This window comes from Anas platyrhynchos, chromosome 4, assembly GCF_047663525.1.
Source record: "Anas platyrhynchos isolate ZD024472 breed Pekin duck chromosome 4, IASCAAS_PekinDuck_T2T, whole genome shotgun sequence".
Lineage (NCBI taxonomy): Eukaryota > Metazoa > Chordata > Aves > Anseriformes > Anatidae > Anas > Anas platyrhynchos.
Genome location: NC_092590.1, coordinates 33,507,355 through 33,529,768, shown reverse-complemented (window position 1 = coordinate 33,529,768; position 22,414 = coordinate 33,507,355). Strand labels below are relative to the sequence as shown.

The 22,414-nt window shown below is 38.8% G+C and overlaps 1 protein-coding gene and 1 long non-coding RNA gene across 4 annotated transcripts in view; one reads left to right on the top strand and one right to left on the bottom strand.

Moving 5' to 3' along the window:
- The first annotated feature begins 6,094 nt into the window (after nt 1-6,094).
- The window catches only part of GLRB (glycine receptor beta), a 51,837-nt gene continuing 35,517 nt past the window's right edge, over nt 6,095-22,414 (top strand). For 2 of the 3 annotated variants that reach the window (XM_038178814.2, XM_027456598.3), the window contains exons 1-4: nt 6,095-6,221; nt 7,160-7,313; nt 18,646-18,752; nt 21,169-21,236. In XM_038178814.2, coding sequence (XP_038034742.1) covers nt 7,192-7,313; nt 18,646-18,752; nt 21,169-21,236 — 297 coding nt within the window. In that variant the 5' untranslated portion in view covers nt 6,095-6,221; nt 7,160-7,191. Of the gene's footprint in view, nt 6,222-6,482; nt 6,668-7,159; nt 7,314-18,645; nt 18,753-21,168; nt 21,237-22,414 lie in introns of those variants that run through there. The other variant, XM_072037367.1, reaches the window with a different exon arrangement.
- LOC140002446 (uncharacterized) lies at nt 10,596-11,721 on the bottom strand. Its single transcript, XR_011809040.1, has 2 exons — nt 11,310-11,721; nt 10,596-10,880 (listed from the first exon to the last, which is right to left on the bottom strand). It is a non-coding gene; the product is annotated as an uncharacterized lncRNA (long non-coding RNA).

Sequence of the window (22,414 nt, the reverse complement as noted above, 5' to 3'; positions counted from 1 at the left end):
AAATAGGGTCTCACATACCTACATTTGTGCCTTAGGGATTGTTCTTCTTCCTGAGTGTATTCATTCTCCAGTACTTGTGATAATGGTTCTTCTCAAGTCTTCATTTCACTCCTTACCCAGAGAATCTGGTAAGGAGTCTGGTATCATCAGGGCATTGAGGTTTTCTGAAAGAAAACCAAACCAACCAACCAACCAATCAAACAAACAAACAAACAAAAACAAACGAAAAAAACACAGATCTTTAATTTCAGAGTAAATTTAACAGTGACTTTCAGGATCTACTAAAGCAGATCCTTTTATCTGCACAGATTCTTCACCCTGGTGTTGTGTGAATATAGACATTCACCTAGAAACTGCATTTATTGTAATGATGTCCCTTTTATGAATTCCTAAATCTGGAAGAGGAAAGAGATCCTGAAGTTATAATTGATTAGATGATTGAATATGATTGAATATGATTGAATATGATTGAATATGATTGAATAGATGTAGAGAATACCATCTTTCCAGACTAAGAATCAAACTATGCCTTTATAAGGAGGTTTTGCTGAAGCAGCTATCTGAAAGGGAAAAAAAAAGTATTTTTTTAGGTGGCAGATACGTGATGAATTTTGGGGCTCTAGTCCAGTTTGGAGTCAGAGCCTGGGACAAGCACCATTCCTTATAAGACAGTGAGCATCTTGTGGATTGTAAGAAATTTGCCCTGCAGGCCTTTGGCACCATATGTCTAGCAGGTAGCTGACAGCTGTTCAGACAGTGCAAATCAAGAAGAATTTAAGTAAGGAGCAGTACAGTAAAGCACATCAGCAGTGTGATTTAGGCAGAATGCATGCACTGTGGTGGCTGAAAAGGAAATGTTAACATGACGTTGTAGGATGCTCAGTTCTGTCCTCAGGAACATCTACATTTCGTCAGCCAGGAGGGATCCTAAGTCATACTTAAAACTCTTATTAGCTGGAATTGCCTGGACTTGCACAACCAGGCATCTGTCTCTTCTCTTCTTTCGATACTGTAAGTCGAGAAAATAAAGACAGGCATTTAATCCCATGTAGCACATTGCATGCTATAAGTGCCTTTAGAAAGTGTTTATGTTGCAGAAAGTATATAACATTGTTGAATGACATTTCAATAATAACTGTCTTCCTGTTCAAAATTCTCTTCAATGTGTAGCTATATTCTTCTACTCATTTATACAGACATAGGTGCAGTACAGTTATTCATGAGGCATGCAGTTCATGCCTGTAGCATGTTGATAACAATTACTACTCATGCATTAACTCTTCACAAGTCATTTATGTCTACCATTTATGCATGAACAAACACTGACTCTAAGAGCTTTAAAGCTGACAGGCTAATCCTTTTCCCCACTGACTTGTATCTCAATTCTTAAATGATGGTATAATCCATGAGAGAAATGAAGTTGGCACTAAGTGCGTTCAGCCAATTAATTACACAGTTATACAATTCTATTGAAAAATGTGAGTGTGGATGCATACAAACTGGCATTTTTGGAGTTATTAATGGTTTCACACAAGATTGGTGTATCAATCTTTCTAAGTTTTCTAAAAGATTACCTTGCATGTAGAAAATGAGTCTGAATCATTTTAAAGAGAGGTTTAGCTGGTCTTTTAACACTTCTGTGATTGTGTAAAATATTTTTTTAAGGTACTGTGGTTGCTGTAATGTATAATGAGAGTTTAAAGTTACTTCAATGTCACTTGTAAAATATTCCAACAAAAGGAGAGGTGAAAAACACACTTTTTTTTTGACAGTTATTACATTTCTCAGACTGATGAAGCTGTTTTAGGAACACACAGAACTTAGCATAGCAATATAATTAGTACTAGGCCCCAGATTTATTTGCATAACAACAGGAACTATAAACTTAATCACTTTGGAGATGGTTTATTATGTTGAAACCTCTCTACAATTTTTTATCCACTGATAAGAGTAATGAAAATCTTATTAGCTTCAGTGACCTAGGATTAAACTTTAATCTCTTTAGTGATAACACCACAGAACCATGGAATCAACAACTACTCACCTACACCTCCCCGTCTGGAAACTCCGCGCGATACATGGCTGTTTGTATGCTACTTCACCTCTGCTTTTCTTATGGAACAATCTTTTCGGTGATTACAGGAAATGTACCCTGTTCTTTCTTTATGTTTTATCTCAGCTTTGGGGTCACTGTAAAGGTACATACATTTTTATCAATAACAGAGTGGGGGAAAAATCTTGAAGTCATATACACAGTTTAGCAGTGCTTTGCTTGTGGAGATCTGTCAGTAAAAGCAGTTACATAGGACATTTAAGTAATACAATGATCATGCCTTCAAGGAACATATGTTTTGGGCATCTTATATGACCCGATTTTATACATACTCACAACAACAATAAGACATGTAGCTGCTTCCCGTAAAGTACAAGCATCAAGTATGATTGTGTCCGATATAATCAATATATGCTATTTATCCATTAAACACAGAAAGCCTATTATACACCAGGCTTCTTACATTTGCCAGCATGTTTGAAGGTGCATGTTTCTAACTGCAGTCTCATTCAACTTTAATAAATGAGACACTTCAGAGCACATACATCTCTCTCTAAAGTCTTCATTTTAGAGACTCCACCAAAGCACAGCAGTTTGAACTTGCCAGCATTCAGATCCCCCCTGTATGAATCATTGGTCATACTCAGTACCTGTAACAGAGAGAGAGATGAGGGACTGGAACATGAAGGAGGACAGATTATGATGTTCTTCATCTGCTTGTTCATCTGTTTGTCAGTTTGTTCAGTGCTGGGTTTGTTACTTGATGTTTTTGTAATTCAAGATGGAATTACAATCACCAATCTTTTCAGAATGAGGAAAATCACAGATTTCATAGATCTGATCATTGGTACCAGAAGGAAAACCTTTTATGTTCATATTTTGTCTCTATTTCTTATGAAATGAGTATATACACCTCTTAACAACAGTAGAAAAAGAAACAAGAAAAAAAAGCTTCTAGCATCCTTTTGAATTCTGCCTTTCTTAGGAGCCCTGTAAAGGAGCACCTTCTGGATGATCACCACAGTCACCAAGATTTGACAGGTTGAAATGAAAACACCTGTAATTGGAAAGGCTGCAGAACATGAAGTCCTTTTTAAAATAGTATTTTCTAACTGTGTGTATTAAATAAATGCATCTTTTGCAACCCTTGAAACTAATAAAACTTGATTTCCAATCCATGTGGTTCTTGTGGCTGACTGGCTTTTAAACTAAATTAATCTGAAAGCTGCAGCATGGGTTCTTCTGTTGTTAGAAATTTAAAAATACATACTTTTCTGAAAAAAATCCTGATAAAGACTTTAATAAAATTGTGTCTATTTGACACTAGAAGTTCTTCGGTCATAACTTCTTCTTTGTTAAAGCAAATACTTTATGAATGAATATATTTGTGTTTAAAGAATTTATACAAACTCTCTCTCAGGCAGATTTTCTGATGTCTACCAATCACTCCTGCCAGTCTGCTTTCTTCCTCCTTTTATTCCTTCTGCAGAGGCACTAACTGAATCTCTCTTCTCAGCAAGCTGTCTTTACAAAACATTCAGGACTTAGTATCTCTGAGTTTTTAGCTTTTTTATTTTTTTTTAATGTGATATCAATCTGTTGAAAAAAAAAGGATTGCAACAAACCATTTGAAATATGCATGCATACAGAGTATGACTTTACAAAACTCATTACCTTAAGAAAGCAGACTAAAAAGAACAGGAAAGCCAAAGAAATTCTCTCTTATACAACTGTGAAATATTTTCTGAGTGACTGAACAGCAGACTGATGGATTTTCATGTCTCCGTGTTCCACTACTGCAAACTAAAGTCAAGACAAATATCCCTGGGCTGATCACTAGGTGAGGTCTTGCTATATTCTGCCTGTGTTTTACAACTGTTTTTGACTGATCGGGATAATGCCTAAGATCAGGAATTCCTGGGGATTATTCCTGAATCAGAGAAATGTGCACAAGTATTCCCAACAGTTGATACAGCAGCAGCTGTGTGCAGAAGATAGCCAAGTACACCCCTGTGCTCTGGTAATACAATGAACACAGAGAGTTGGCTTTGCCCTTACACATTCATTAACAAGTAAAACTTCTGCTTACTTTTTAAATTTCTCTTTAATAGGATCTCTGAAATACAAAACGCCACCAAAAACAATCCACAGAACCTGGCCCATTATTCATGATCAATTGGCTCCCTGGCCCCAGGAGCAGGAGTTTTTTTTCCCCACTACTTCCTATATGGACACTGTGAAGCCAGCCAGCACTGCGATACAGCACCCGAACAAACACAGACTGTCCTTCTAAATCCTGCATGCATGAAAGCGCTGGCTTCTCCTGGCAGGTGCTGTGCGAGGCGGTGGAGCGAACAGTGTGATTATCCTGGCCCTGCTGGCTTGCCAAGAAGGTGCTGCTAGGTAAATAAGCTGTGACCTTGGCCAGATTTGTACAGGGGGAAGATGGGAGAAGAGGCTTCTTCCCACAGACCCTTCCCTATCAGCACTCCTCTGATAGCTGGCAGCTAATTTATTCAGGTGCATTTAAAAAAATCAAGAGCTACTGAAATATTTCTTGCAATATTTGCTATTATTTGTGAAGTGTCGGACATGTAAAGATATTACACAGATATCATACTGAAGCATCTCCTTTATCTAGTCTGTGTCACATGTATCTCACTTTTATTAGCTTCAGAAAGATATTAGCCATGTGATCTTATTTTCTGTGACTCCAGGGGGTGGATAATACTTATGTCTATTTCATGATTTGTCCTGCTGATGTACCACAAATACTCATCCATCCTTAGGTATCTTTGCTGATGGGTGCAACTGGGTGCACTTGCAAATACCAGCAGAATTGCAGAAAGCCCAGAGGCAGTTACATACTTTGAGTACAAAAGGAGGTAAAAAGCACCCAGGCTCTGTGGCTGCAAGATGCAGAGTGCAGAAAGAAGTGCTCGTTGTGGCTGCAGTAGTGCTCATAGTGATTTGCTGCTGCTGCCGCTACACCTTTCTGTAAATGCTTGTTCTGCTCTTCTGTGCTCATGCTTTCTTAACATAAACTGGGGCCAATCTGTTCTCAGATTAAGCCTATCTCTTAATTTTCATGGCCCTATCTTCAGCAACACAACAGAAATGCAGAAAAATGGAAACAGCAACCAACAGGCAGCTGCTGTATACATGTATGGCTGTGTATGTACACCACTTGGCAACACATTTGGAAGGTCATGGGAGTATTATCAGAGAGTGTAAGTCAGTTAGGATAGGAACATTACTCAGAAGGTGCAGCTGAGGGTCCCTGGCATTGGGTATTACTGAATCTATGCACTTCTTGCTGCCTGCCATGGCCTAACTCACCAGGTCATTTTCCCCTTTTCCATTTGCTAAATTTGTGCTTTTCTCCACTTTTTGTTCTTATATTCCAGCTTAAGTGGTGCTTCATAGCAGCATGGTAAGGATTACAGGACGCTGCAGAAAGCATCCACTGATGCATCACACTTAATTGCCATTCCTGTTCTGAAGAATATGAAGTGGTTTTTATACATCTCCAGGTCCTGCTGCTCTTTTATTTTTGTGCAGACTGAAGCTCTGGCTGTGTATGGGGAATCACAGGTTCATTAAGGTTGGAAAAGACCTCCAGGATCATCTGGTCCAACCATCCCCCTACCACCAGTATCACCCACTAGACCATGTCCCTAAGCACCTAAGCGGGTGTTTCCTTGAACACCCGCAGGGACGGTGACACCACCACCTCCCTGGGCAACCCGTCCCAGTGCCTGACTGCTCTTTCTGAGCAGAAATGTCTCCTCATTTCCAACCCAAACCTCCCCTGGTGCAACATGAGGCCATTCCCTCTGGTCCTATCACTAGCTATCTGTGAGAAGAAGCCGACCCGCAGCTCCCCACAGCTTCCTTTCAGGTAGCTGCAGAGAGCAACAAGGCCTCCCCTGAGCCTCCTGTCCCCAGACCGAACAACCCCAGTGCCCGGTGCGGCGGGGCCGAGCCGTGCTCGAGCCGTGCCCGAGCCGTGCTGTGCGGCGCGGCCCCGCACATGCTCACTGGGCGCCGAGGCAGGGCCGGAGGCAGGGCTCGCTGCCAGCCGCCGCTCCTGCGCTCCGCCCCGCGCCCGCATCGGGAGGCCCCGCTCGGCTCTGCCCGGCTCTGCCCGGCTCGGCTCGGCTCGGCGGTGAGCGCTGGGCCCCGTCAGCACCTCGGCCAGCGCCGGGCCGCTGCGGCGGGGGAGGCTGCGGGGGGCGAGGGAGCGGGGAGGGGGCGGCGGGACCCCGCCGGCTGGGGCCGGGCACGGGGCGCTGCCTGCGGGCGGCGCGGGGAGAGGGGCTGGCGTCCTCCGGGGAGCGGCGGGGAAGGGGAATGCGGCTGGCGCTGAGGGAGCCCCCAGGTGCCCCTGGCCTAAGGAAGGGGCCTGGGGATGCCCGTGGGAAAGGCGTGGAAGGAGCCCGGGGGTGGTGGTGATCGGGGGCTGGGGGGCAGCGGCCCCTGGGGCATCACCAGGTGGGACTGGGTGCAGTGGGGCAGTGCCCAAGGCTCCGGGCTGTGCCCAGAAGCCGCCTTTGCAGATCCCATTAAGTGCTGATGCCGCATCTACAGTCCGTGCAAAGTAGTCATCTATGGGTAATTTCATCCATGAAATTAAATTTGCAACCCTTTCTCATAACCGGCGTTGAAATCGTTGCTGTTTGAGGTGTGCAGAGGTCAAGAGGCCTCTCAGTTCTCTACCTTCTCAAAGGCTGGTTGGCCACCTTTAATGGAGCCGATAGATGGTACTTTGGTGAGGAATTCTCTTCCACATTTCTAGGGATTTTGAGTTAGGCAGCCTTTGAAGGTCATCACATCACATTTATGTCTTCAATACACTGGTCTCGCACTTATAATCTGTTCCTCGCTGTGATTCTCCTAACTTTGGGAAGCTCCTCCTTGACGCTCACAAAATTACCTAAAGTGGTTTCGTATCAGATTTACACCTCAACAGACTTTCCTGTGTCAAACTGAATTTCTAAAACAAAGCGTTTGCTTTTTGTACATACATGCATATGTTTCCATTTGCTGTTTAACCTACTATGTTAACCCTACTAACATAAACCTCTTTCTTTTCCCTTGCCATAGACCGAAGGTTTCTTTGAAGCTTAACCTTCAAGATGAAGTTCTTACTAGCGGTTTTCTTTTTGGTCTCGTTCTCCTTATGGATGGAGGAAGTATATTCCAAAGAGAAGTCTTCAAAGAAAGGAAAGGGGAAAAAGAAGCAATACCTTTGCCCATCGTACGTTCCGTGTTTCTTTTGCATTCTTGCATGATTGTGATCCTGACATATATTTAAGACAGGACATTGCATGGGAATTGAAGTGGAAGGTGGTGCTTTCCATTAAAAGAGGGATTTTGGGGGTGGAAGTGAGAAGAGGGCTTAACCAGTGACATAGCAAAGTTCTGTCAACCAGTCTGTTTCTTCTGCAACAGGTCCTTTGTTTCAATGAAAAGAGAAATCTAAGCAATAGTAAACAGATTCTTAACAATGAATAAAAATATTTGGGGGAGATTCCAATGCAGTATCTTGCTATCTATGGGCACAGAGTAACGTATTTCTGTAATGTTATGCTGTCTAGCATCATGTTGCAAGTATACTATCTTACTGAGTTTCAGTTTCTGGTTAGCTTAGTTCTGTAAAAGAGGGCTTGTTCTACTCACATTCTTATTACATGCTGAATAGAACTAATATCTTAGCATCTTCCATCAGTGATTTACAGTACTGTATTGTTTCTGGAGGTGGATAGATTGTTGGTATAAAAAGGCCCTTATGGTGCAATCTCTCTGTAAAAATACAGAAACTAAAACTAATCACTGCTTGATGATTGCCCAGCTGAATAGAGACCATGTTCAGGTCACCCATTATTGCTTCACACTAAATAGAATTTCTCTTTCTGACACCCACCACATTTTGTGTTGATCCATAGGACAATGCAAAAGTTTTGTTTGGAGAGTCTTTTTTGTCATTTCCATGGCCATCATTTGTCATCTTTTTAGTGTTATTGTATAAATATCTGAAGAAAAGATGGATGGAATATAATGATTTATGAATAGATGTAGAAAAGCGATGTGCCTTAAATGATGAAGTGGCTCAGACAGGTTTAAAACACATATCTTCAGAGACTATAAAAGAAGAAGACTGGAAGTTGAGACTGGCTAGCTAACATTTAAAAGACTTTTTGCAAGGAAAAGAAAAAAAATAATGGAATAACCAGAATGAAGCACTGTTTAAATGATACTTTTAAAAGTCCCACTCTTTTTAAGTATCAACAGTGATGTTTATTTGTAACATTGAATTTTAGAAAGTTTCTACATGCAGTGAGCGTTCTCATTATTTATTATACTGGCCCTAAAAAATGAGACATGCCTTTGTATTTGAAAACATTAAGATACAAGTTTCTAATGTGATTGTGACTCATTTGAAATGCCCCATATTCATTCTGTCTCCTTTATGAAGTTACATTGAGCTCTGTATGGAGCTTTCAGTGTGAGCTACTATAAGGACTTCTGGCAAGGAGAGAAATGCCATGGTTCCAAGACAGACATGAGCACTGAAGTCCTTAGAAAGGAAGTTCCACAGCTGGGAGCAGAGTCCAGATCTGCCGTGGTCTCAGCGAAGCAGCCCGCATTTTCCTCATTTGGGACTTGATCTTAATTAGAGTTCCAAACGTTGATGGCATTTTATCTTGAGAAGTGTTGTTTTGTGTTTGTTTGTTTGTTTTTTCTTCAACACAGTATTTCCTGGTATTCTGTTCTTCTTGATACCAGTTAATATTACAAGCAATAAATATGACATCATTTGTCACCTCTATACTTGGTGAATAAGTGCTGTAATTTTCTAGGTGAAGTTTTTACATTCCAGCCAGTAGAAGCTTTCTGTGAAAACCCTAGTGTGATCCCGTGTTTGTTTGACATACCGCGTGTGCCGTGCTGCTAGTTAGAATTAATTGCCATAGCACTGAGCTCTATCATTTTCTGAATAGCGAACAAGTTGTTGGTGTCTCACTTGGCTGAAGTTCACAGCTTGAGACAGTCACTTGTGGTAGCGGAGCTGCAGGATCACTGGGCTTGTGGCTGGCAGCTAGACAGCCTCTGAGGTGAACAAGCAATCCGAGTGAGCTCTGTCATGCTCGCATAACTCAGGCTGCTGAGTACAAACTTTCAACCATCAACATGTTTTTATAGCCTTTCACAAAACTTCTGTAGTTGATGACACTATACCTTGTAAAAGGGGAAGCCTACTCTTAATGTTTTCTTTCCTGTGCAAAAAAAAAAAAAAAAAAGATTAATATTTCTTCAGAAACAAACCAAAACGCAATGCAGTGGAGTGGGAATTAAGTGACAATGTGAGGGTTGATCAAAATTAGTCTCAGAGAAAGTGGCTGAATGAAAAATTCACTTGTAAAGCACAGGGGAATTCTTCTGAAAGAAAGCATTTTATCTTTTTCAAGAAGGTTTATAGGATTTTATGTCATTTATAAGATTGAATGGTACAAATTCCTAATGAAAACATACAAAAGTTAAAACCTTAATCTACCTTTAATTTTCTTTGGTTACTAGTGCCGTACAGCTTAAAGCTTTATTGTAGAATACATTGTCGCTTGTTTCCTTACAACATCTGAAAAGTTAAATTCTACCTCCGCAAGAAAATAAAAAACACTGTTAATTACATAAAGAACAAACTTTACAAATTTTATAATGGCATTAAAATATATGCAAATAATTTCCTAGGAAAGATTTATGCTGAGCCTAATAATACTGCTTAGGTTCTTTAGTTTGACATTCAGAAATGGATGGTGTTAGGACTGGTTTGGCTTTTGGACTTTAGCATGAATTTGTATGAAGAATGAGCACACCTGAATTTTTATGCATATCAAGCACACAAGCTTTTAGCTAAGTATACCCCTCTGGCATGAAATTAACTGTAACAGAAAAAGCTGAAACCAAACTGATTAAAAAAACCATAAAAAGTTCATTATTGTCTCATAAACAGATATGTACTTCCTTCAATTAGGAAAATTCTATCTTGTATCTGGGAGCAAAACCTCGTACTTGTGATTGTTCATAATGCATCTCTGTGTATTCTGTGACAGTGGCTTGATAGGCCATCTGATTTTCATTTATTTCTGAAACTGTTTCTCCCAGCTTTTTTTATTGAGGTGTTCCAAGAAGCTGATGCTTAATCACTTGTTCTTATCTTGATTTAAGGCTTCCTCAGACAGATGTAAAATTTCACATCTTAAATTTAGATCATTTTCTTTCTTACCTCAGGCTTTCCTAGTGGAACAGAGAGTAGTTATGTCTTATGCCTGAATGTTTGTTGATTAAGAAACAAATTGATATATTGGACCTATAAGCCCACAACAGGGAGTTTTGCAGCATAAGTCTGGGAAGCTGGTTGCCACAGATGCGTAGTGCAATAAAATATGAAGCTTTAATGTAACAAAACTCTTGCCTTTTGTCTGCATGGAAAACATCTTTAAAAAAAAAAAAGAAAGCAAACAAGAAAGAGATAGGTCTACCTCTTCAAGAAAATCCTTTAACAGGGTTACAGTATTCTCTTTACAAAGCTTATTTTGAAATTCACTATACTGAATGCAGATGACCTTGATGAATTTAGTCACTTGATCTGTTTGTTGGTTTTAGACCATCCATCAGCCATGTTACCACTGTTATTGGAGTGACCAACCAGGTCACTCCAGGTTGTTGTGCTTCTGCAGTGATCTACCAGTCCCTGGGGAATGGAAAATGTGAGCAGTGAAGTCTCATTGCAGGTTCTGGTGAAATAGCGTTTGAAGTTTAAGGCCTGGAAGAGAATATGGAATGGGTAGTTGTTTCTAAGTACTACAGCTGTTTATCAGAATGTGTCACATAGGTTAAGCACAAGAATGACTGCTTTGCATGTTTCTTGTAAATGTGAATTCAGCTTATTTGAATGTTTCAGGCAGTTTGAACAGATAAAAATGAGCATTTTGTTTAAACAGTTGCCCCAGGCCCAGCCAGCTTTTTGAATAGGTACGTATTATTTGCCTTCTAGTACTGTCATTATTTTGCAAAAGTTGCCAGATGGCAGAGGAAGTTTAAGAAGATACTTCATTTTAGTCATGGTGAGCGCTAATGTTGAGGATAAAATACATAGACAGACATGTTTGGGATGGAAGATGTGGTCAAAACAGATTTTGTCTAATGCTATTACTTTTCCCTAGCGTAACTTTCTCATAATTCCTCATAATACCTGTTTCTGGTAAACATGTTGGACACGCAGCTGTGACTTTTTTCTAAGAGCACTGCTGAAAGAATGTTTTTCCTTTTGTTATGTCATAATAAATACTTCAGTTATTTTACAGTGTTCCAGCTGCTGCTGTTATCCCACGGTCCTTGGCAAGCCAGAAGTTCTCTCCTCAAAGCCACTTGCAAGATCTCTAGACAAATTAAATTATAAGGAAAGGCAAGCTTGCTATGACTGTTAGAGAAAGCAAAGAGACGTGTGTGTCAAATAGCAGCTAACAAAATCAGTTACAACTGTGCTCACAATCCCAACTATCCCTGTTAATTACAGTTTCAGTATGACTCGGCTGTTCACCTGCACGCTGTTAATTGCCGATGATCCCACAGGGAGTCTAATGCTGAGAGCATAGCACTGATCACTGAATCTCACTCCTTTCTCTTGATCTTAAGCCTGCTTTTAAATAACATCCCTCCCCACTGGTGTGCATTTTCCCACGTGGGGATTTATATACACGTAGATGATTAAATAAATACTGTATGTTATCTACAGAGCCTTTTTTTTACCCACAGAGCAGGAGTACAAATCGTGTTTTGGCTTGTGTTCAATAAAGCATATCAGCTACTTCAGAAACTGCAAAATGGCCCTCGAAGCCCTCCAGAAAACATGGCTTGTGCCATCTGCCAGGGCAGAAGTTTAGAAAAGTCACAAATGCCAAGGTTCAATAAACAGCCGATTTTAAAATATAACAACAAAAGACAGTGGAACTGGAAAAAAAGCCTTTGATGTGTTCAAAGCACAGAACTGTATGAAGGTCTGTCCTATACATTTCTCTTGCTTAACTGCTGGCTTGTGCCAAGCTTTTCCCATAAAGACTAAAGCAAGTTCAAAGTCTTATATCTTGGATCCTCTCCACCTTCCTGTGGACAAGGACTGTTTTTCTCACCACGTGCCTATATACATGGCCTCTCTATCTGTAGTGTGTAATCATCCCCCAAATGTAAATGGTGGGAAAGTGGAATCGACTCTGTTGTCATTCCTGCCTTGTAGAAGACATTGTTGATGGTTTGTGAATGTCTTCACTTGTAGATGTGATGGTAGGTTTGATATACTTTGTGGGGGAAGATGGAAGAAAGTTGAAACAACAGCCTGAATTTAGTTGTGGAGGCAGTTATATTTCACAGTCATTCTGAAGATAAAGACATTGCAGAGCTCAGGTCTGGTTCCTGTAAAAATTCTTTTGCCCCATAGCGACAGAAACTGGTCAATGGTTTAATTATTCCATAGCATGTAACTCTCATGGAAAGCCATGATCCCAGACAGACAGGGACACATTCCAGGAGGTCTGGGAATTTGTATTCAGAGTGGATAAGCATGCTGGGGAGTAAAAGATAAAGCTGTATAAGCAAAACGTAAGTTATCTTGTAAAACAGTAATTAACTATGGTAAGTTGGTTCGCTTTCAGTAATTCTTCCTCTCAAGTGAGCAGTGTTCGCTCCATTCTGAACACTGTAGTGATGAGACAATACAACTGTGCAGAAGAGTTACAGACTTGAGCACTCTAATTCATGTATGGCCTGCAGACTGAGAAAAAATGTGGATCAGCAGGTTAAATTCCTTCCCCTGAGCCTAAGTGCGAGGAAAACCTTAAGACTACATTTTGTTCCCAGCACCACCAAATGAATCTTTGAAAGACAAATTCCAAAAATGTCTCTCCATTTATGCTTTCTAACCAAGATGGTGCTCTTATCAAGATCTATGTCTTGTTCCTCTCAGTGTTTATTTAGAAAAGAGATAGGGACATTGGGACTGAGGTGGACAAATGTCTGTAGTTCTGCTTATCATATGCCAATGATATTTCATGCATGCTTGTGATGCCAGCACACAGCAGAACGGCATTTCTGCGGAAAAGTCACTTGGGTAGTGACTTCAGTAGGACGCAGAGGTCCCTAAGCAGGGAGCAAACAAGCACCATTCACTTGCCATGAGCAGTTTGAGTCGGGTTGGATGAAGTACTGTACTAACCTGGTTTTGTGGGTTTTGGGGCCGTGGCCTCTGGTGGGCAGATGAATAGTCTTGCTTTCTCAAGCTTACAGAAAAATAACAAGGAATGCCATAAACACTCCTCAACGTGTCCAATATTGAATGTGAAACCAAAGCTGACCTTAGAGGGTTCTGCTAGTCAAGGACTGAAGTAGTGGCCCTAGCTGAACTATTCATATCACCCAGCTTCAGGAATCTTGCTGGCATGTCCATTGCGACCTATTCTCTTTGGGCTTTCTACCACAGCAGATGAAAGAGGAGTCATTTTATTCAGTCTGCCCCAGCAGGGTTTATGTTTTGTATTGCACTATGAAGGAACCTTTCTTTTTGTTCAGCATACTGGATTACTTCCAAATGCAGGGACTGAAGTTACGTACCTAAATTTAAGTGTTTAGCTGTCAACTGCATTTTGTGAGCTTGCATAAAAAGTTATTGAGATTTCTGTAGTTTTAATGTAATTTGAATGACATCAGTTTGCATTGGAGGCATCATAATTATTCTCCCTCGTAATAGAGATTTCAGGTGCTACAGTTTGAAAATGTGGCTGTTAAGCATGCTTGAGATCATAGAGATTGCTCACAGGAATTACATAGTATCTCTTTGATTTGTATTAACCTGTTTTTGTGCTTTGAGTTACTGCACTCAGAAAATCAAATGCCTTCGAATCAGAACACTGATAGGTATCAAGGAAGTAGTACATGCAGTGTATGGCAAGATGACAGGTACTGTGTTTCCCAAAACTTATTCTTATCATTCCCTGATATCTACTGCCACGTTATGTGACTAAAGTGTCAGTTTCCATCACATAAATTAGATAAACTGTACTAAAACCTCTTGTTTCGGCATTATGTAGGACATTTTGCTGGAGATCACAGGGTGAGTTGGAATATATGTATTTTTATCTGTCAGACAGTAATCTGTGCAAAGGCAAAGCTTGATGCTAGGTTATCCAAGCTATGAGTTCTAAGTAAATGCTGACAATAGAAAAAGCATGCAGCATGTTTGGATTGCAGTATATTATAAGATGGGATGTGAATTAGCTTGCCTCTGATATGCGCCTGTTTTTTCCCTGATTGCCATGCCATAAGTAAAAAATATAGTAATGTGCTTTTCTAAAATGAGAGATTCTTCAGCATAGTGGCATATAAGAACAGGGATCAGGGCAATAGGTGAATAACAGCAGTGAAGGTTTCCATCCTCATTTGTGTGGAATAAATGTGTTGATATTCTTTTTTCTAGCCATCTTCATGTGGCACTGTCTGTGATAAGGACTCCTTGTAACTTCAGTGAGCTCTGGGAGGCTAGATGTCATGATAACCCAACGGAGAGAGACATAATGTCTTCTGACACATTTGCTTGACACAAATGTAAAGAAGTTATTATATCAGTTTCAACCAGGAGTATGCCTCTTCTTTGCATGCATATCTACTTATCAAAACTTCTGGATTTTGATTAAGGAATTATGAAGATAATTATCTATTGACATTAATTTAAAATGTTAATCATGTTCTCCAAGGGCTGCAATAAAATGTGTGCAGCTGCAGTGGAGGAAAGACGAGATGGACACCTCCCTGTGTATCTCATGCAATGCAGTACTTAAAGTCATTCTTTTATTCGTCAGCGATACCAGAAGTAGACTGGAGAGAGGCCAGTCATATCCCACTGAGATGTTGTGCTGACAGACTAAGTGTATTTTGTTTTCTTTCTGGCTTTAGAGAGCACTGTTCATAAAGTGAGAATACTGATTGCTCTCTCCTTTCTTGCAGAAAATGAGAAGACATTGTGCTTTATTTACTTTTTTCCCCCCCCCAAAAAAAAAAAAAATGTGGTTTAGGCAAAATTTTGATAAGGCAATTTCTAGCTTTACTATTACTTTCTTTTAAATTCCTCTTATAACAACTGTGAGACTTCAGTTGCATTACCCTTTGCTTGTTAAGTACTGTATCTTGACTAGAACTGATAAATTACTTTGAAAAATATTGCTGCATTGCTACATTTCCATTTCCTAATGCTTTCCAGCAGCTACACATGCATTCCTCGCAGGTTGAAATAAATGTATTAAAATTGCTACATGTGCTGCAACTAGTGGAAATTTAAGGGGAACCTTTGGCTCATTATCAGCTTCTCATATGAAAATTCTAGGTCAGATAAGGAAAGGTGGTAAGTAACTTTTAAAGTTGGTGTGAGTGGTGTTTTGTGGGAACTAGCCTTTAGAAAACTGAAGTACTGCTTCTTTTGGGAAGGAAGGTTTGAGCTCCAATTCTTTTTCTGTCGTGTAGCCTACACATCAATTCAAAGCTCACTGTTCCAGAATGGCCAGGTAGGCAGGGGTGGTAGTGGATTTAGATGGGTATCTCAATGGCTTGAATCATCTCAGCCAGTTACTCCATGCGCCCAGCCCACCCTGTTCAGCGTTTAGTTCTTCTGCTAATTTATCACTCTGCAAGCGGCATAATGTCTGAGCTTACCAGAAGCTATGCTTATGTTTTATTGATTTCCAAGTGAAATTTTGATCAGCAGGGCTCTCTGAAGGAAATCCAGTCCTTGTGAAGATGTTTAGTAGCACAAGTGCTACTCAGTGATGGTAGTTCAATTACAGCATACTGTGAAGGACTGCAGTGAAAATACACCCAGTACTCAGCAAAGCCTTTTTCCATTCCACCACTTTGTTCAAAGTCACTGTTAAAAAACTAGTGATTACTGACTCTAGGCTTCTTCTCCCAGCTCAGAGTAGCCAATGCTGTTGTACTTCACTTGGTTCCTAAAGTGAGGAAAAATGTGTGCACATGACACAACTTCAAAACACTACCCAAGGACTTGCAGTAAATGTGATCATGATGCTCTTCACCAGAAAGCAGTGCTGCCACGTTTCTTCCTCACAGCAGTGGCTTCCCCCACTGCAGTAAATGTCCATTGTATGACCTCTGAGGAAACAACCTGAGCACATATTTGTATTAACATCCTTCTGCAATGCAACACAGACCTCACAAAATTACAGCTTTATTCCTTTTACTTAAAGAGACAAATAAACCTGTCAGAATGCCATCTGTGTTTGGCTTTCTATTGCTGTTTAATGCTCATTTTTTAATTTCTTTTTCTTATTATTATTATTTTGGATTTGTTTGCAAATACATTCTGCAAGCATCTGTATTTAATTTTTGTCAAGTTGTCCCATGTGGTTCAGATCATCACTATTTAATGACTATTACCGTTATTACTATTTAATGAACTTCTTTGAACAATCCATAAGAGAAATATAAAACAAATTGGGTTTTAAGTTCGTTCATTTGTTGTTGTTTGGTTTTGTTTTGATATTTCACTAATATTGGGTATATATGAAGCCTATTGCTTGTGTTACAGAGAATACAATAAATAAAATTTGAGTAGCCACCTGATGTGGATGTGTTAGGTGTTAAGATGTGTGACTTGCAAGGAAGCAGTGCCATGAACCTTTTTGTGTCAGAGAGAGTGCACAGAATGTTGGCCTTCCTTTTTCTACAGTAAAATGAACATTCTTTTCAACCCTGTTTCTGCTACAAAATGGAAAATAATCTTAATATTTAAATTTGTGTTTTTCTGTTGAATTATTGGCAACTGCGAGAAAAGCATACAAAGCTGGTGAATGATGTTTCTGTAGTAGCCTCTTCATTGGTCAAGGTCAACACTGCAAACTGAAAACAAACCTCAAAGTGACAGAAGTAAATCATCTCTTTTACATATATGTACTTAGTGCTTCAAATCTGAGTCAAATATAAAAAGCCTAGGAAAATTATTGGAAGGTGAAATTATCAATTATTTATCAAATAATTTATGAATTATTTGAAGAAATGAGAAACCCTCTTGGTATTTAATTTCCCTGATATTAAATTATCAGAGTTTTATAGTATACAGTAAGGACATACTAGTGGAAGTTAAGACACTGCGAAAAGGAGAAAGTTCCTTGTTTTAGTGTTTCAGAAATTAATTAATTATTTAATGATTTTTTTTCCCAGTAGTCAATAAGAATGATGCTGAACAGAAGCTACTGGAAATAGACATCTTAAAATCAGGATGTATTTTATTAAAAAAAAAAAAAAGGCCAAAAGCCTTTTGGAGAGTTAATATTATCTTCAATAAATGTTTGAATAATGCAGAAGTCCCAGGGGACATGAAGGAAAGTGAAGGATGAGATGAAAACTAGCAGTGAGCCAAAACGCGATAAAGAATCACCCATAGATCTGTCAAGCTGACATTGATATGAGATATGAGAAACAATAATGCAAAAGAAGAATTAAGCAGGGTAAGTGGGGTAATAGAGACAACAACAGCTGATACTAGTTAAGGAAAATATTTAGAAATTTAACTGGATCATTTTTTTAAATAAATTTGTACATTTGCTTGCCGGAGGCAATAGTGTTGATATATATGACATGCCTCTGTAGGGTGTTTGTCTTATTTTTACATGGCATCCTCATTATTAAGACATAAAGACTGAGGGTTATCAGAGTATTCAGAAAATGGAGGGAAAGATGAATATGAGACAGAGTTCAAAATTGAAAATCATCACTGAACAGGTTCTATAGACAGTACAGAAATTCATTTACAGGACATCATCAGACTGCCAGGTCCTTAAAGTGCATGGGGTGGGGACCGTGCACCCTTTCTCTTGCTTTTTATTCCTCTCACTTTCATGTTACTCTTGTAGCCATATTGACCTGTCACAGGTTCTTTTTAATTTTTATGATGGCTTTAATTTAACACCCAAGACAATTACATCAAGATAAATGGAAATATTTTAAAGTGTCTTGAAAAAAACAGAGTGCAAGGCCTTGTTTTCCGTAACAAACCCCCAGTTAGTACTTACCAATAAGACTATGCAAGGGCTGCAGCTCAGTGGACTAGCTGCCTCTGACATTTGGAAGCAAGAGGCTGCCAAAAGGCGCTCCGTGTTTTGTCACCTAAGTGCCTGTCAGTTTTCTTGTGTTCCTAATCTGACAGTCACTAAAAATAGTTAAGCTGCCTGTTTTCTCCTAATGAAGAAATCATTTCCCTCTGGATATGTATTAAGAGGGAAGGGAGCAATTAGTGAACTTCTTACTTATTTGACAGGATTTGTTTTTTTTATCTATTGACTTTATTGAGTTTACAGTTAGAGTATGTGGGAGAACTGTCGTGTTTGTTACAGCTTCTTGAGAAATACTAAAGCATCGCAAAGAACGACTATCCAGTATGGAACCTTCAAATGTTTGTTTGTGAAATGACTTAACTTCAAGCACGTAGCTATTTCTGTCTAAATAGTAATGAATACACTTCTTTTTTACAGCCAGCAATCAGCTGAAGACCTTGCAAGGGTACCTGCTAATTCTACAAGCAATATCTTGAATAGGCTATTGCTCAGTTATGATCCCAGGATAAGACCAAATTTCAAAGGTTTGTCAGATAATTTTTGCCTTTTTATTTAAGTTTTGGGATTTAACTTCTGCTCTTTTCACACATAGAAAGTTTATATGATATTAAGATGATATTCACAGTCTATGTTTCTTTTTAAGAATGATGGAAATTTCCCTACCGTGTGAAAGTATAGGAGATATCTACCCTTTGGGGCTGAAAGATAATGTATCAGGACGTCATGATCATAATAGTGTCTGATGCTTTTGTTATTATTATGCTTGCATTTTTGTAAAAGATTTTTTTGAAGTTGAATTAGGTTTTGTAGAACAAGTTTTTAAAATATCTTTTTATCCCTACATTTTAATTTGGCTTAAATAGTATCTCTGTTTTACAGTATTTTAAAACACTAAACTTCTCTATAAAAGTTCTTTAAGATGACTTTATAAAATTTGGGATCAGCAATAACACTGATGCAAATCATGCGGAAAATATCTTTAAAGATATGTTAATAATACAGCTTGCATATATGAGATTTCAAATAGGTAATGATTTTAAACATATTCTGTGATTTTGAAATACCTTTCTTGTAGGTAACTGTTGTAGGAATCTTCTATGTAGGCAAATGTGATTTCCTTTCATGTACAAAAAAGACTGGAATACATATGCTCTGGAAAACCTCTAGTAATCATACAACTGTGAATTACACTTTCCAGGAGTTAGATTATTTCCCTGCTGGAAAAAAACATAGAAATTTTATTACATTAGAGATACTGTAGTTTACATAAATCAGTTCTTTCTTTTTAAAAATTATACATGATTATACATATGTTAAGAGATACTGTAACACACATATCAATAAATTGAGAAATTGTGAAATCTATAATCTTTGTTGTGTTTTTGAAGAAACCAGTTTCAGATGCTCTATTTAACTAAGTTTTATAAATTAATTAAATCCGATTCTCAGCATGTTTCTTCTTATTCTCTGTAGAATCATATTTATTTGATTTCAGCACTGAACATTGTCACAAAAAATAAATGTCCAGCCTCTGTTATACCTGTTCTTCAGCATGATAAGCTAGTTATAGCAAAGCATATTGCAGATTGATTTATACTTTTGAAATCCCTGGTGGCAGTCTGTTAAGAATCAAGACTGAAGAAAAAGGGAGGAGATGTAATGCTAGCTCACAGGGAGCTGGAAAAAAAAAAAAAAAAAACAACACATTTTCTGACAAGTGATTTGCCCATGTTAAAACGTTCCTCATGCATGACTGATTTTCTTGGACTGCACTTCCTATTTAGATCTGATAGAGATGGAACACTCCTGGCTACCAGTGGCACAGTGGGTGTACCGTCACAAACATCAGGAACTAAATGATTATGTTTATTGTGTAACTGAAAGAGCTACACTTCACTGACAGGATTTAACGAAACAAACAGGTTCACTTTTTCAGTGAAATTCACTTTTTTTCAAGTGAAATTTTATTATAGCAATTTTCTGGTAAACAGAAAGAATTACTTGTAACAGTGTAAATGAGGTTAGATGCATGCATCTGATGTGTGTACTGACACTCTCAACATACAGGTGCTAAATAAAACTAGTGGACCATAATTAGTTCCCAAAACCATCAGGCCACTTCCCTCTGCTTCATGATAACCCGCTGTTAACACCAGATAAATGACTGCCTATCAGTTCCCGCGGGGTGGCAGAGGGCACATGTAGCAGCTGTCACACCATCCCTCTTGAGCTACAGGAATCCTGGCTGTGGAAAAGAGAAAAAGATCCAGTCCATCTTGATATCTTCACAGCTGCTGGCTTCTCAAAATTTTTCTTGGCAAACTGGTAATCATTGTAAAATGGAGCAGCTTTCTGACTCTCTCTTGCTTGGTAGCTGGGAAAGCTGCATGAAACAATTTTTATCTCCCCATATGCACACTTGTGCATTTATGCACTTGACTTGTGCAAAGTAGTATCCTCTTACAATGTAAGTAAATGTGTCATCATAAATCATGTACAGGTAATTTAGGATGATAGATCATCATCATGACTTTGGCAGTTAAATGTGTTTGCTGTTAGAAATGTGAATTACTTCTATTCATTGTACTGCGTGTAAAAGTAATATTGGATGGGGCATTCTGTGATAGTTGAAAATCATGGAATTTGAAAATGATTCATATTTATGGGCTATGAAATGCTTTAAGCTTAGCACTCTAGACTGAGATTTGTTTTTATGTTTCCTTATCACTAGGATGAAAATAGTTCTCATGATTTCCATTAACTTTCAGTGGCTACAGATTAACCATAGCTTTTGAAATCAGCACGTATATATTAATTTGAAAATATAAAGCTGTGAAAAATATTCTTATTGTGATAGCAGTACAAAGAAGCCTCAAATGAAGGATAGTGTGCCTTTTCTGGATTGTGCAGCTGACTAGAAATCTCTCCTTTTTTTTAAAGGAATTCCAGTCGATGTTGCAGTAAACATCTTCATTAACAGCTTTGGGTCAATTCAAGAGACAACTATGGTAAGACTGAAATGTAATGAATGGAGCACACATGCAGATTTTCTTATAAAATTAAATTTCAGGGTGAGGATTATGAACTATAAAGTATAAATGATTGTTTTGACTGCACGGACTGAGAAGTGAATTAATTGGGCTAGTGATAGACTGTGCATTACGCTGTGAACGTAAACCTGTTAATCCAAATAGCTCACAGATTGCCATAGCTTTTAGAATCTGATGAACATAAAAAGAAATCTGTGGTTTCTAAGATGCAAGAAAAGAACTTTTTTTCCATACTTTGTTCAAAGGAAAAACGCATTTGGAAAGTATGCCTGCCAGTTAATAAATATGTTGCTCTGTGTATTAATAAAGGAAGTACTTGGACTGTAGATGAGAAGGGAAAAAACATACATGCATAAGTCTCGAGCATATAGGTAGGTTCTTTGTTGGTCTGAGAACTGGAGTAAATCATAGAGGCATACAAGGAGAAGAAAAAAGGAGCAGACCATCAATGACTGTACTCTTCCTCCTGTTTATTTGCTGTGTGAGAAAAGATAAACTGAAAACAAAAAGATAGACTGAAGCTTCTAAAATAGTTTTCTCAGTTCAAAGTATCTCAACATGCCAATAACAGCACCAAATAATCCACATTGCACTTTTGACTTGTTGTTGTTGTTGTTATATAAAGTAGAATCAATTTCAAAATAAATGTAATTCCAGCAAAGCACTTTCCAGTATTCTGGGACTTAAAGATCTTTTTGTAATGATTTTTCCAACAAATGCTGTCAAAAATATTGCGAAATATACACTCAATTATTGAAGATGTTATGACCTGATCAGGGTTTTTCTTTTGGGTAAAAAAGATGGGAGTGCACCATGTCTTACCAGTATGTGGGAAGCCACAGCCAGCGTGGGTACTGAGACCGGAGAGTCCTGAGGCACTTCCAGACCATCCAGTGTATAAACAGCTGCAGTGATCTGCTGTGTCCAGCATTGAGAAAGTTCCCCAAATCAGGCTGCTTTTTTAATGCCATGGTTAAGGCAGCATTCCTAGTACCAATGGCAGAGAAGCTATAAGCCATAATATGGCTAATAAATAATAAACCACCTCTTGTTGCACATGGAAGTAAATACCCACTTAAAATTCAGAACCAGTGTACATGATACGCTAATGATGTTTCACTGAGACTGCAGAGTTG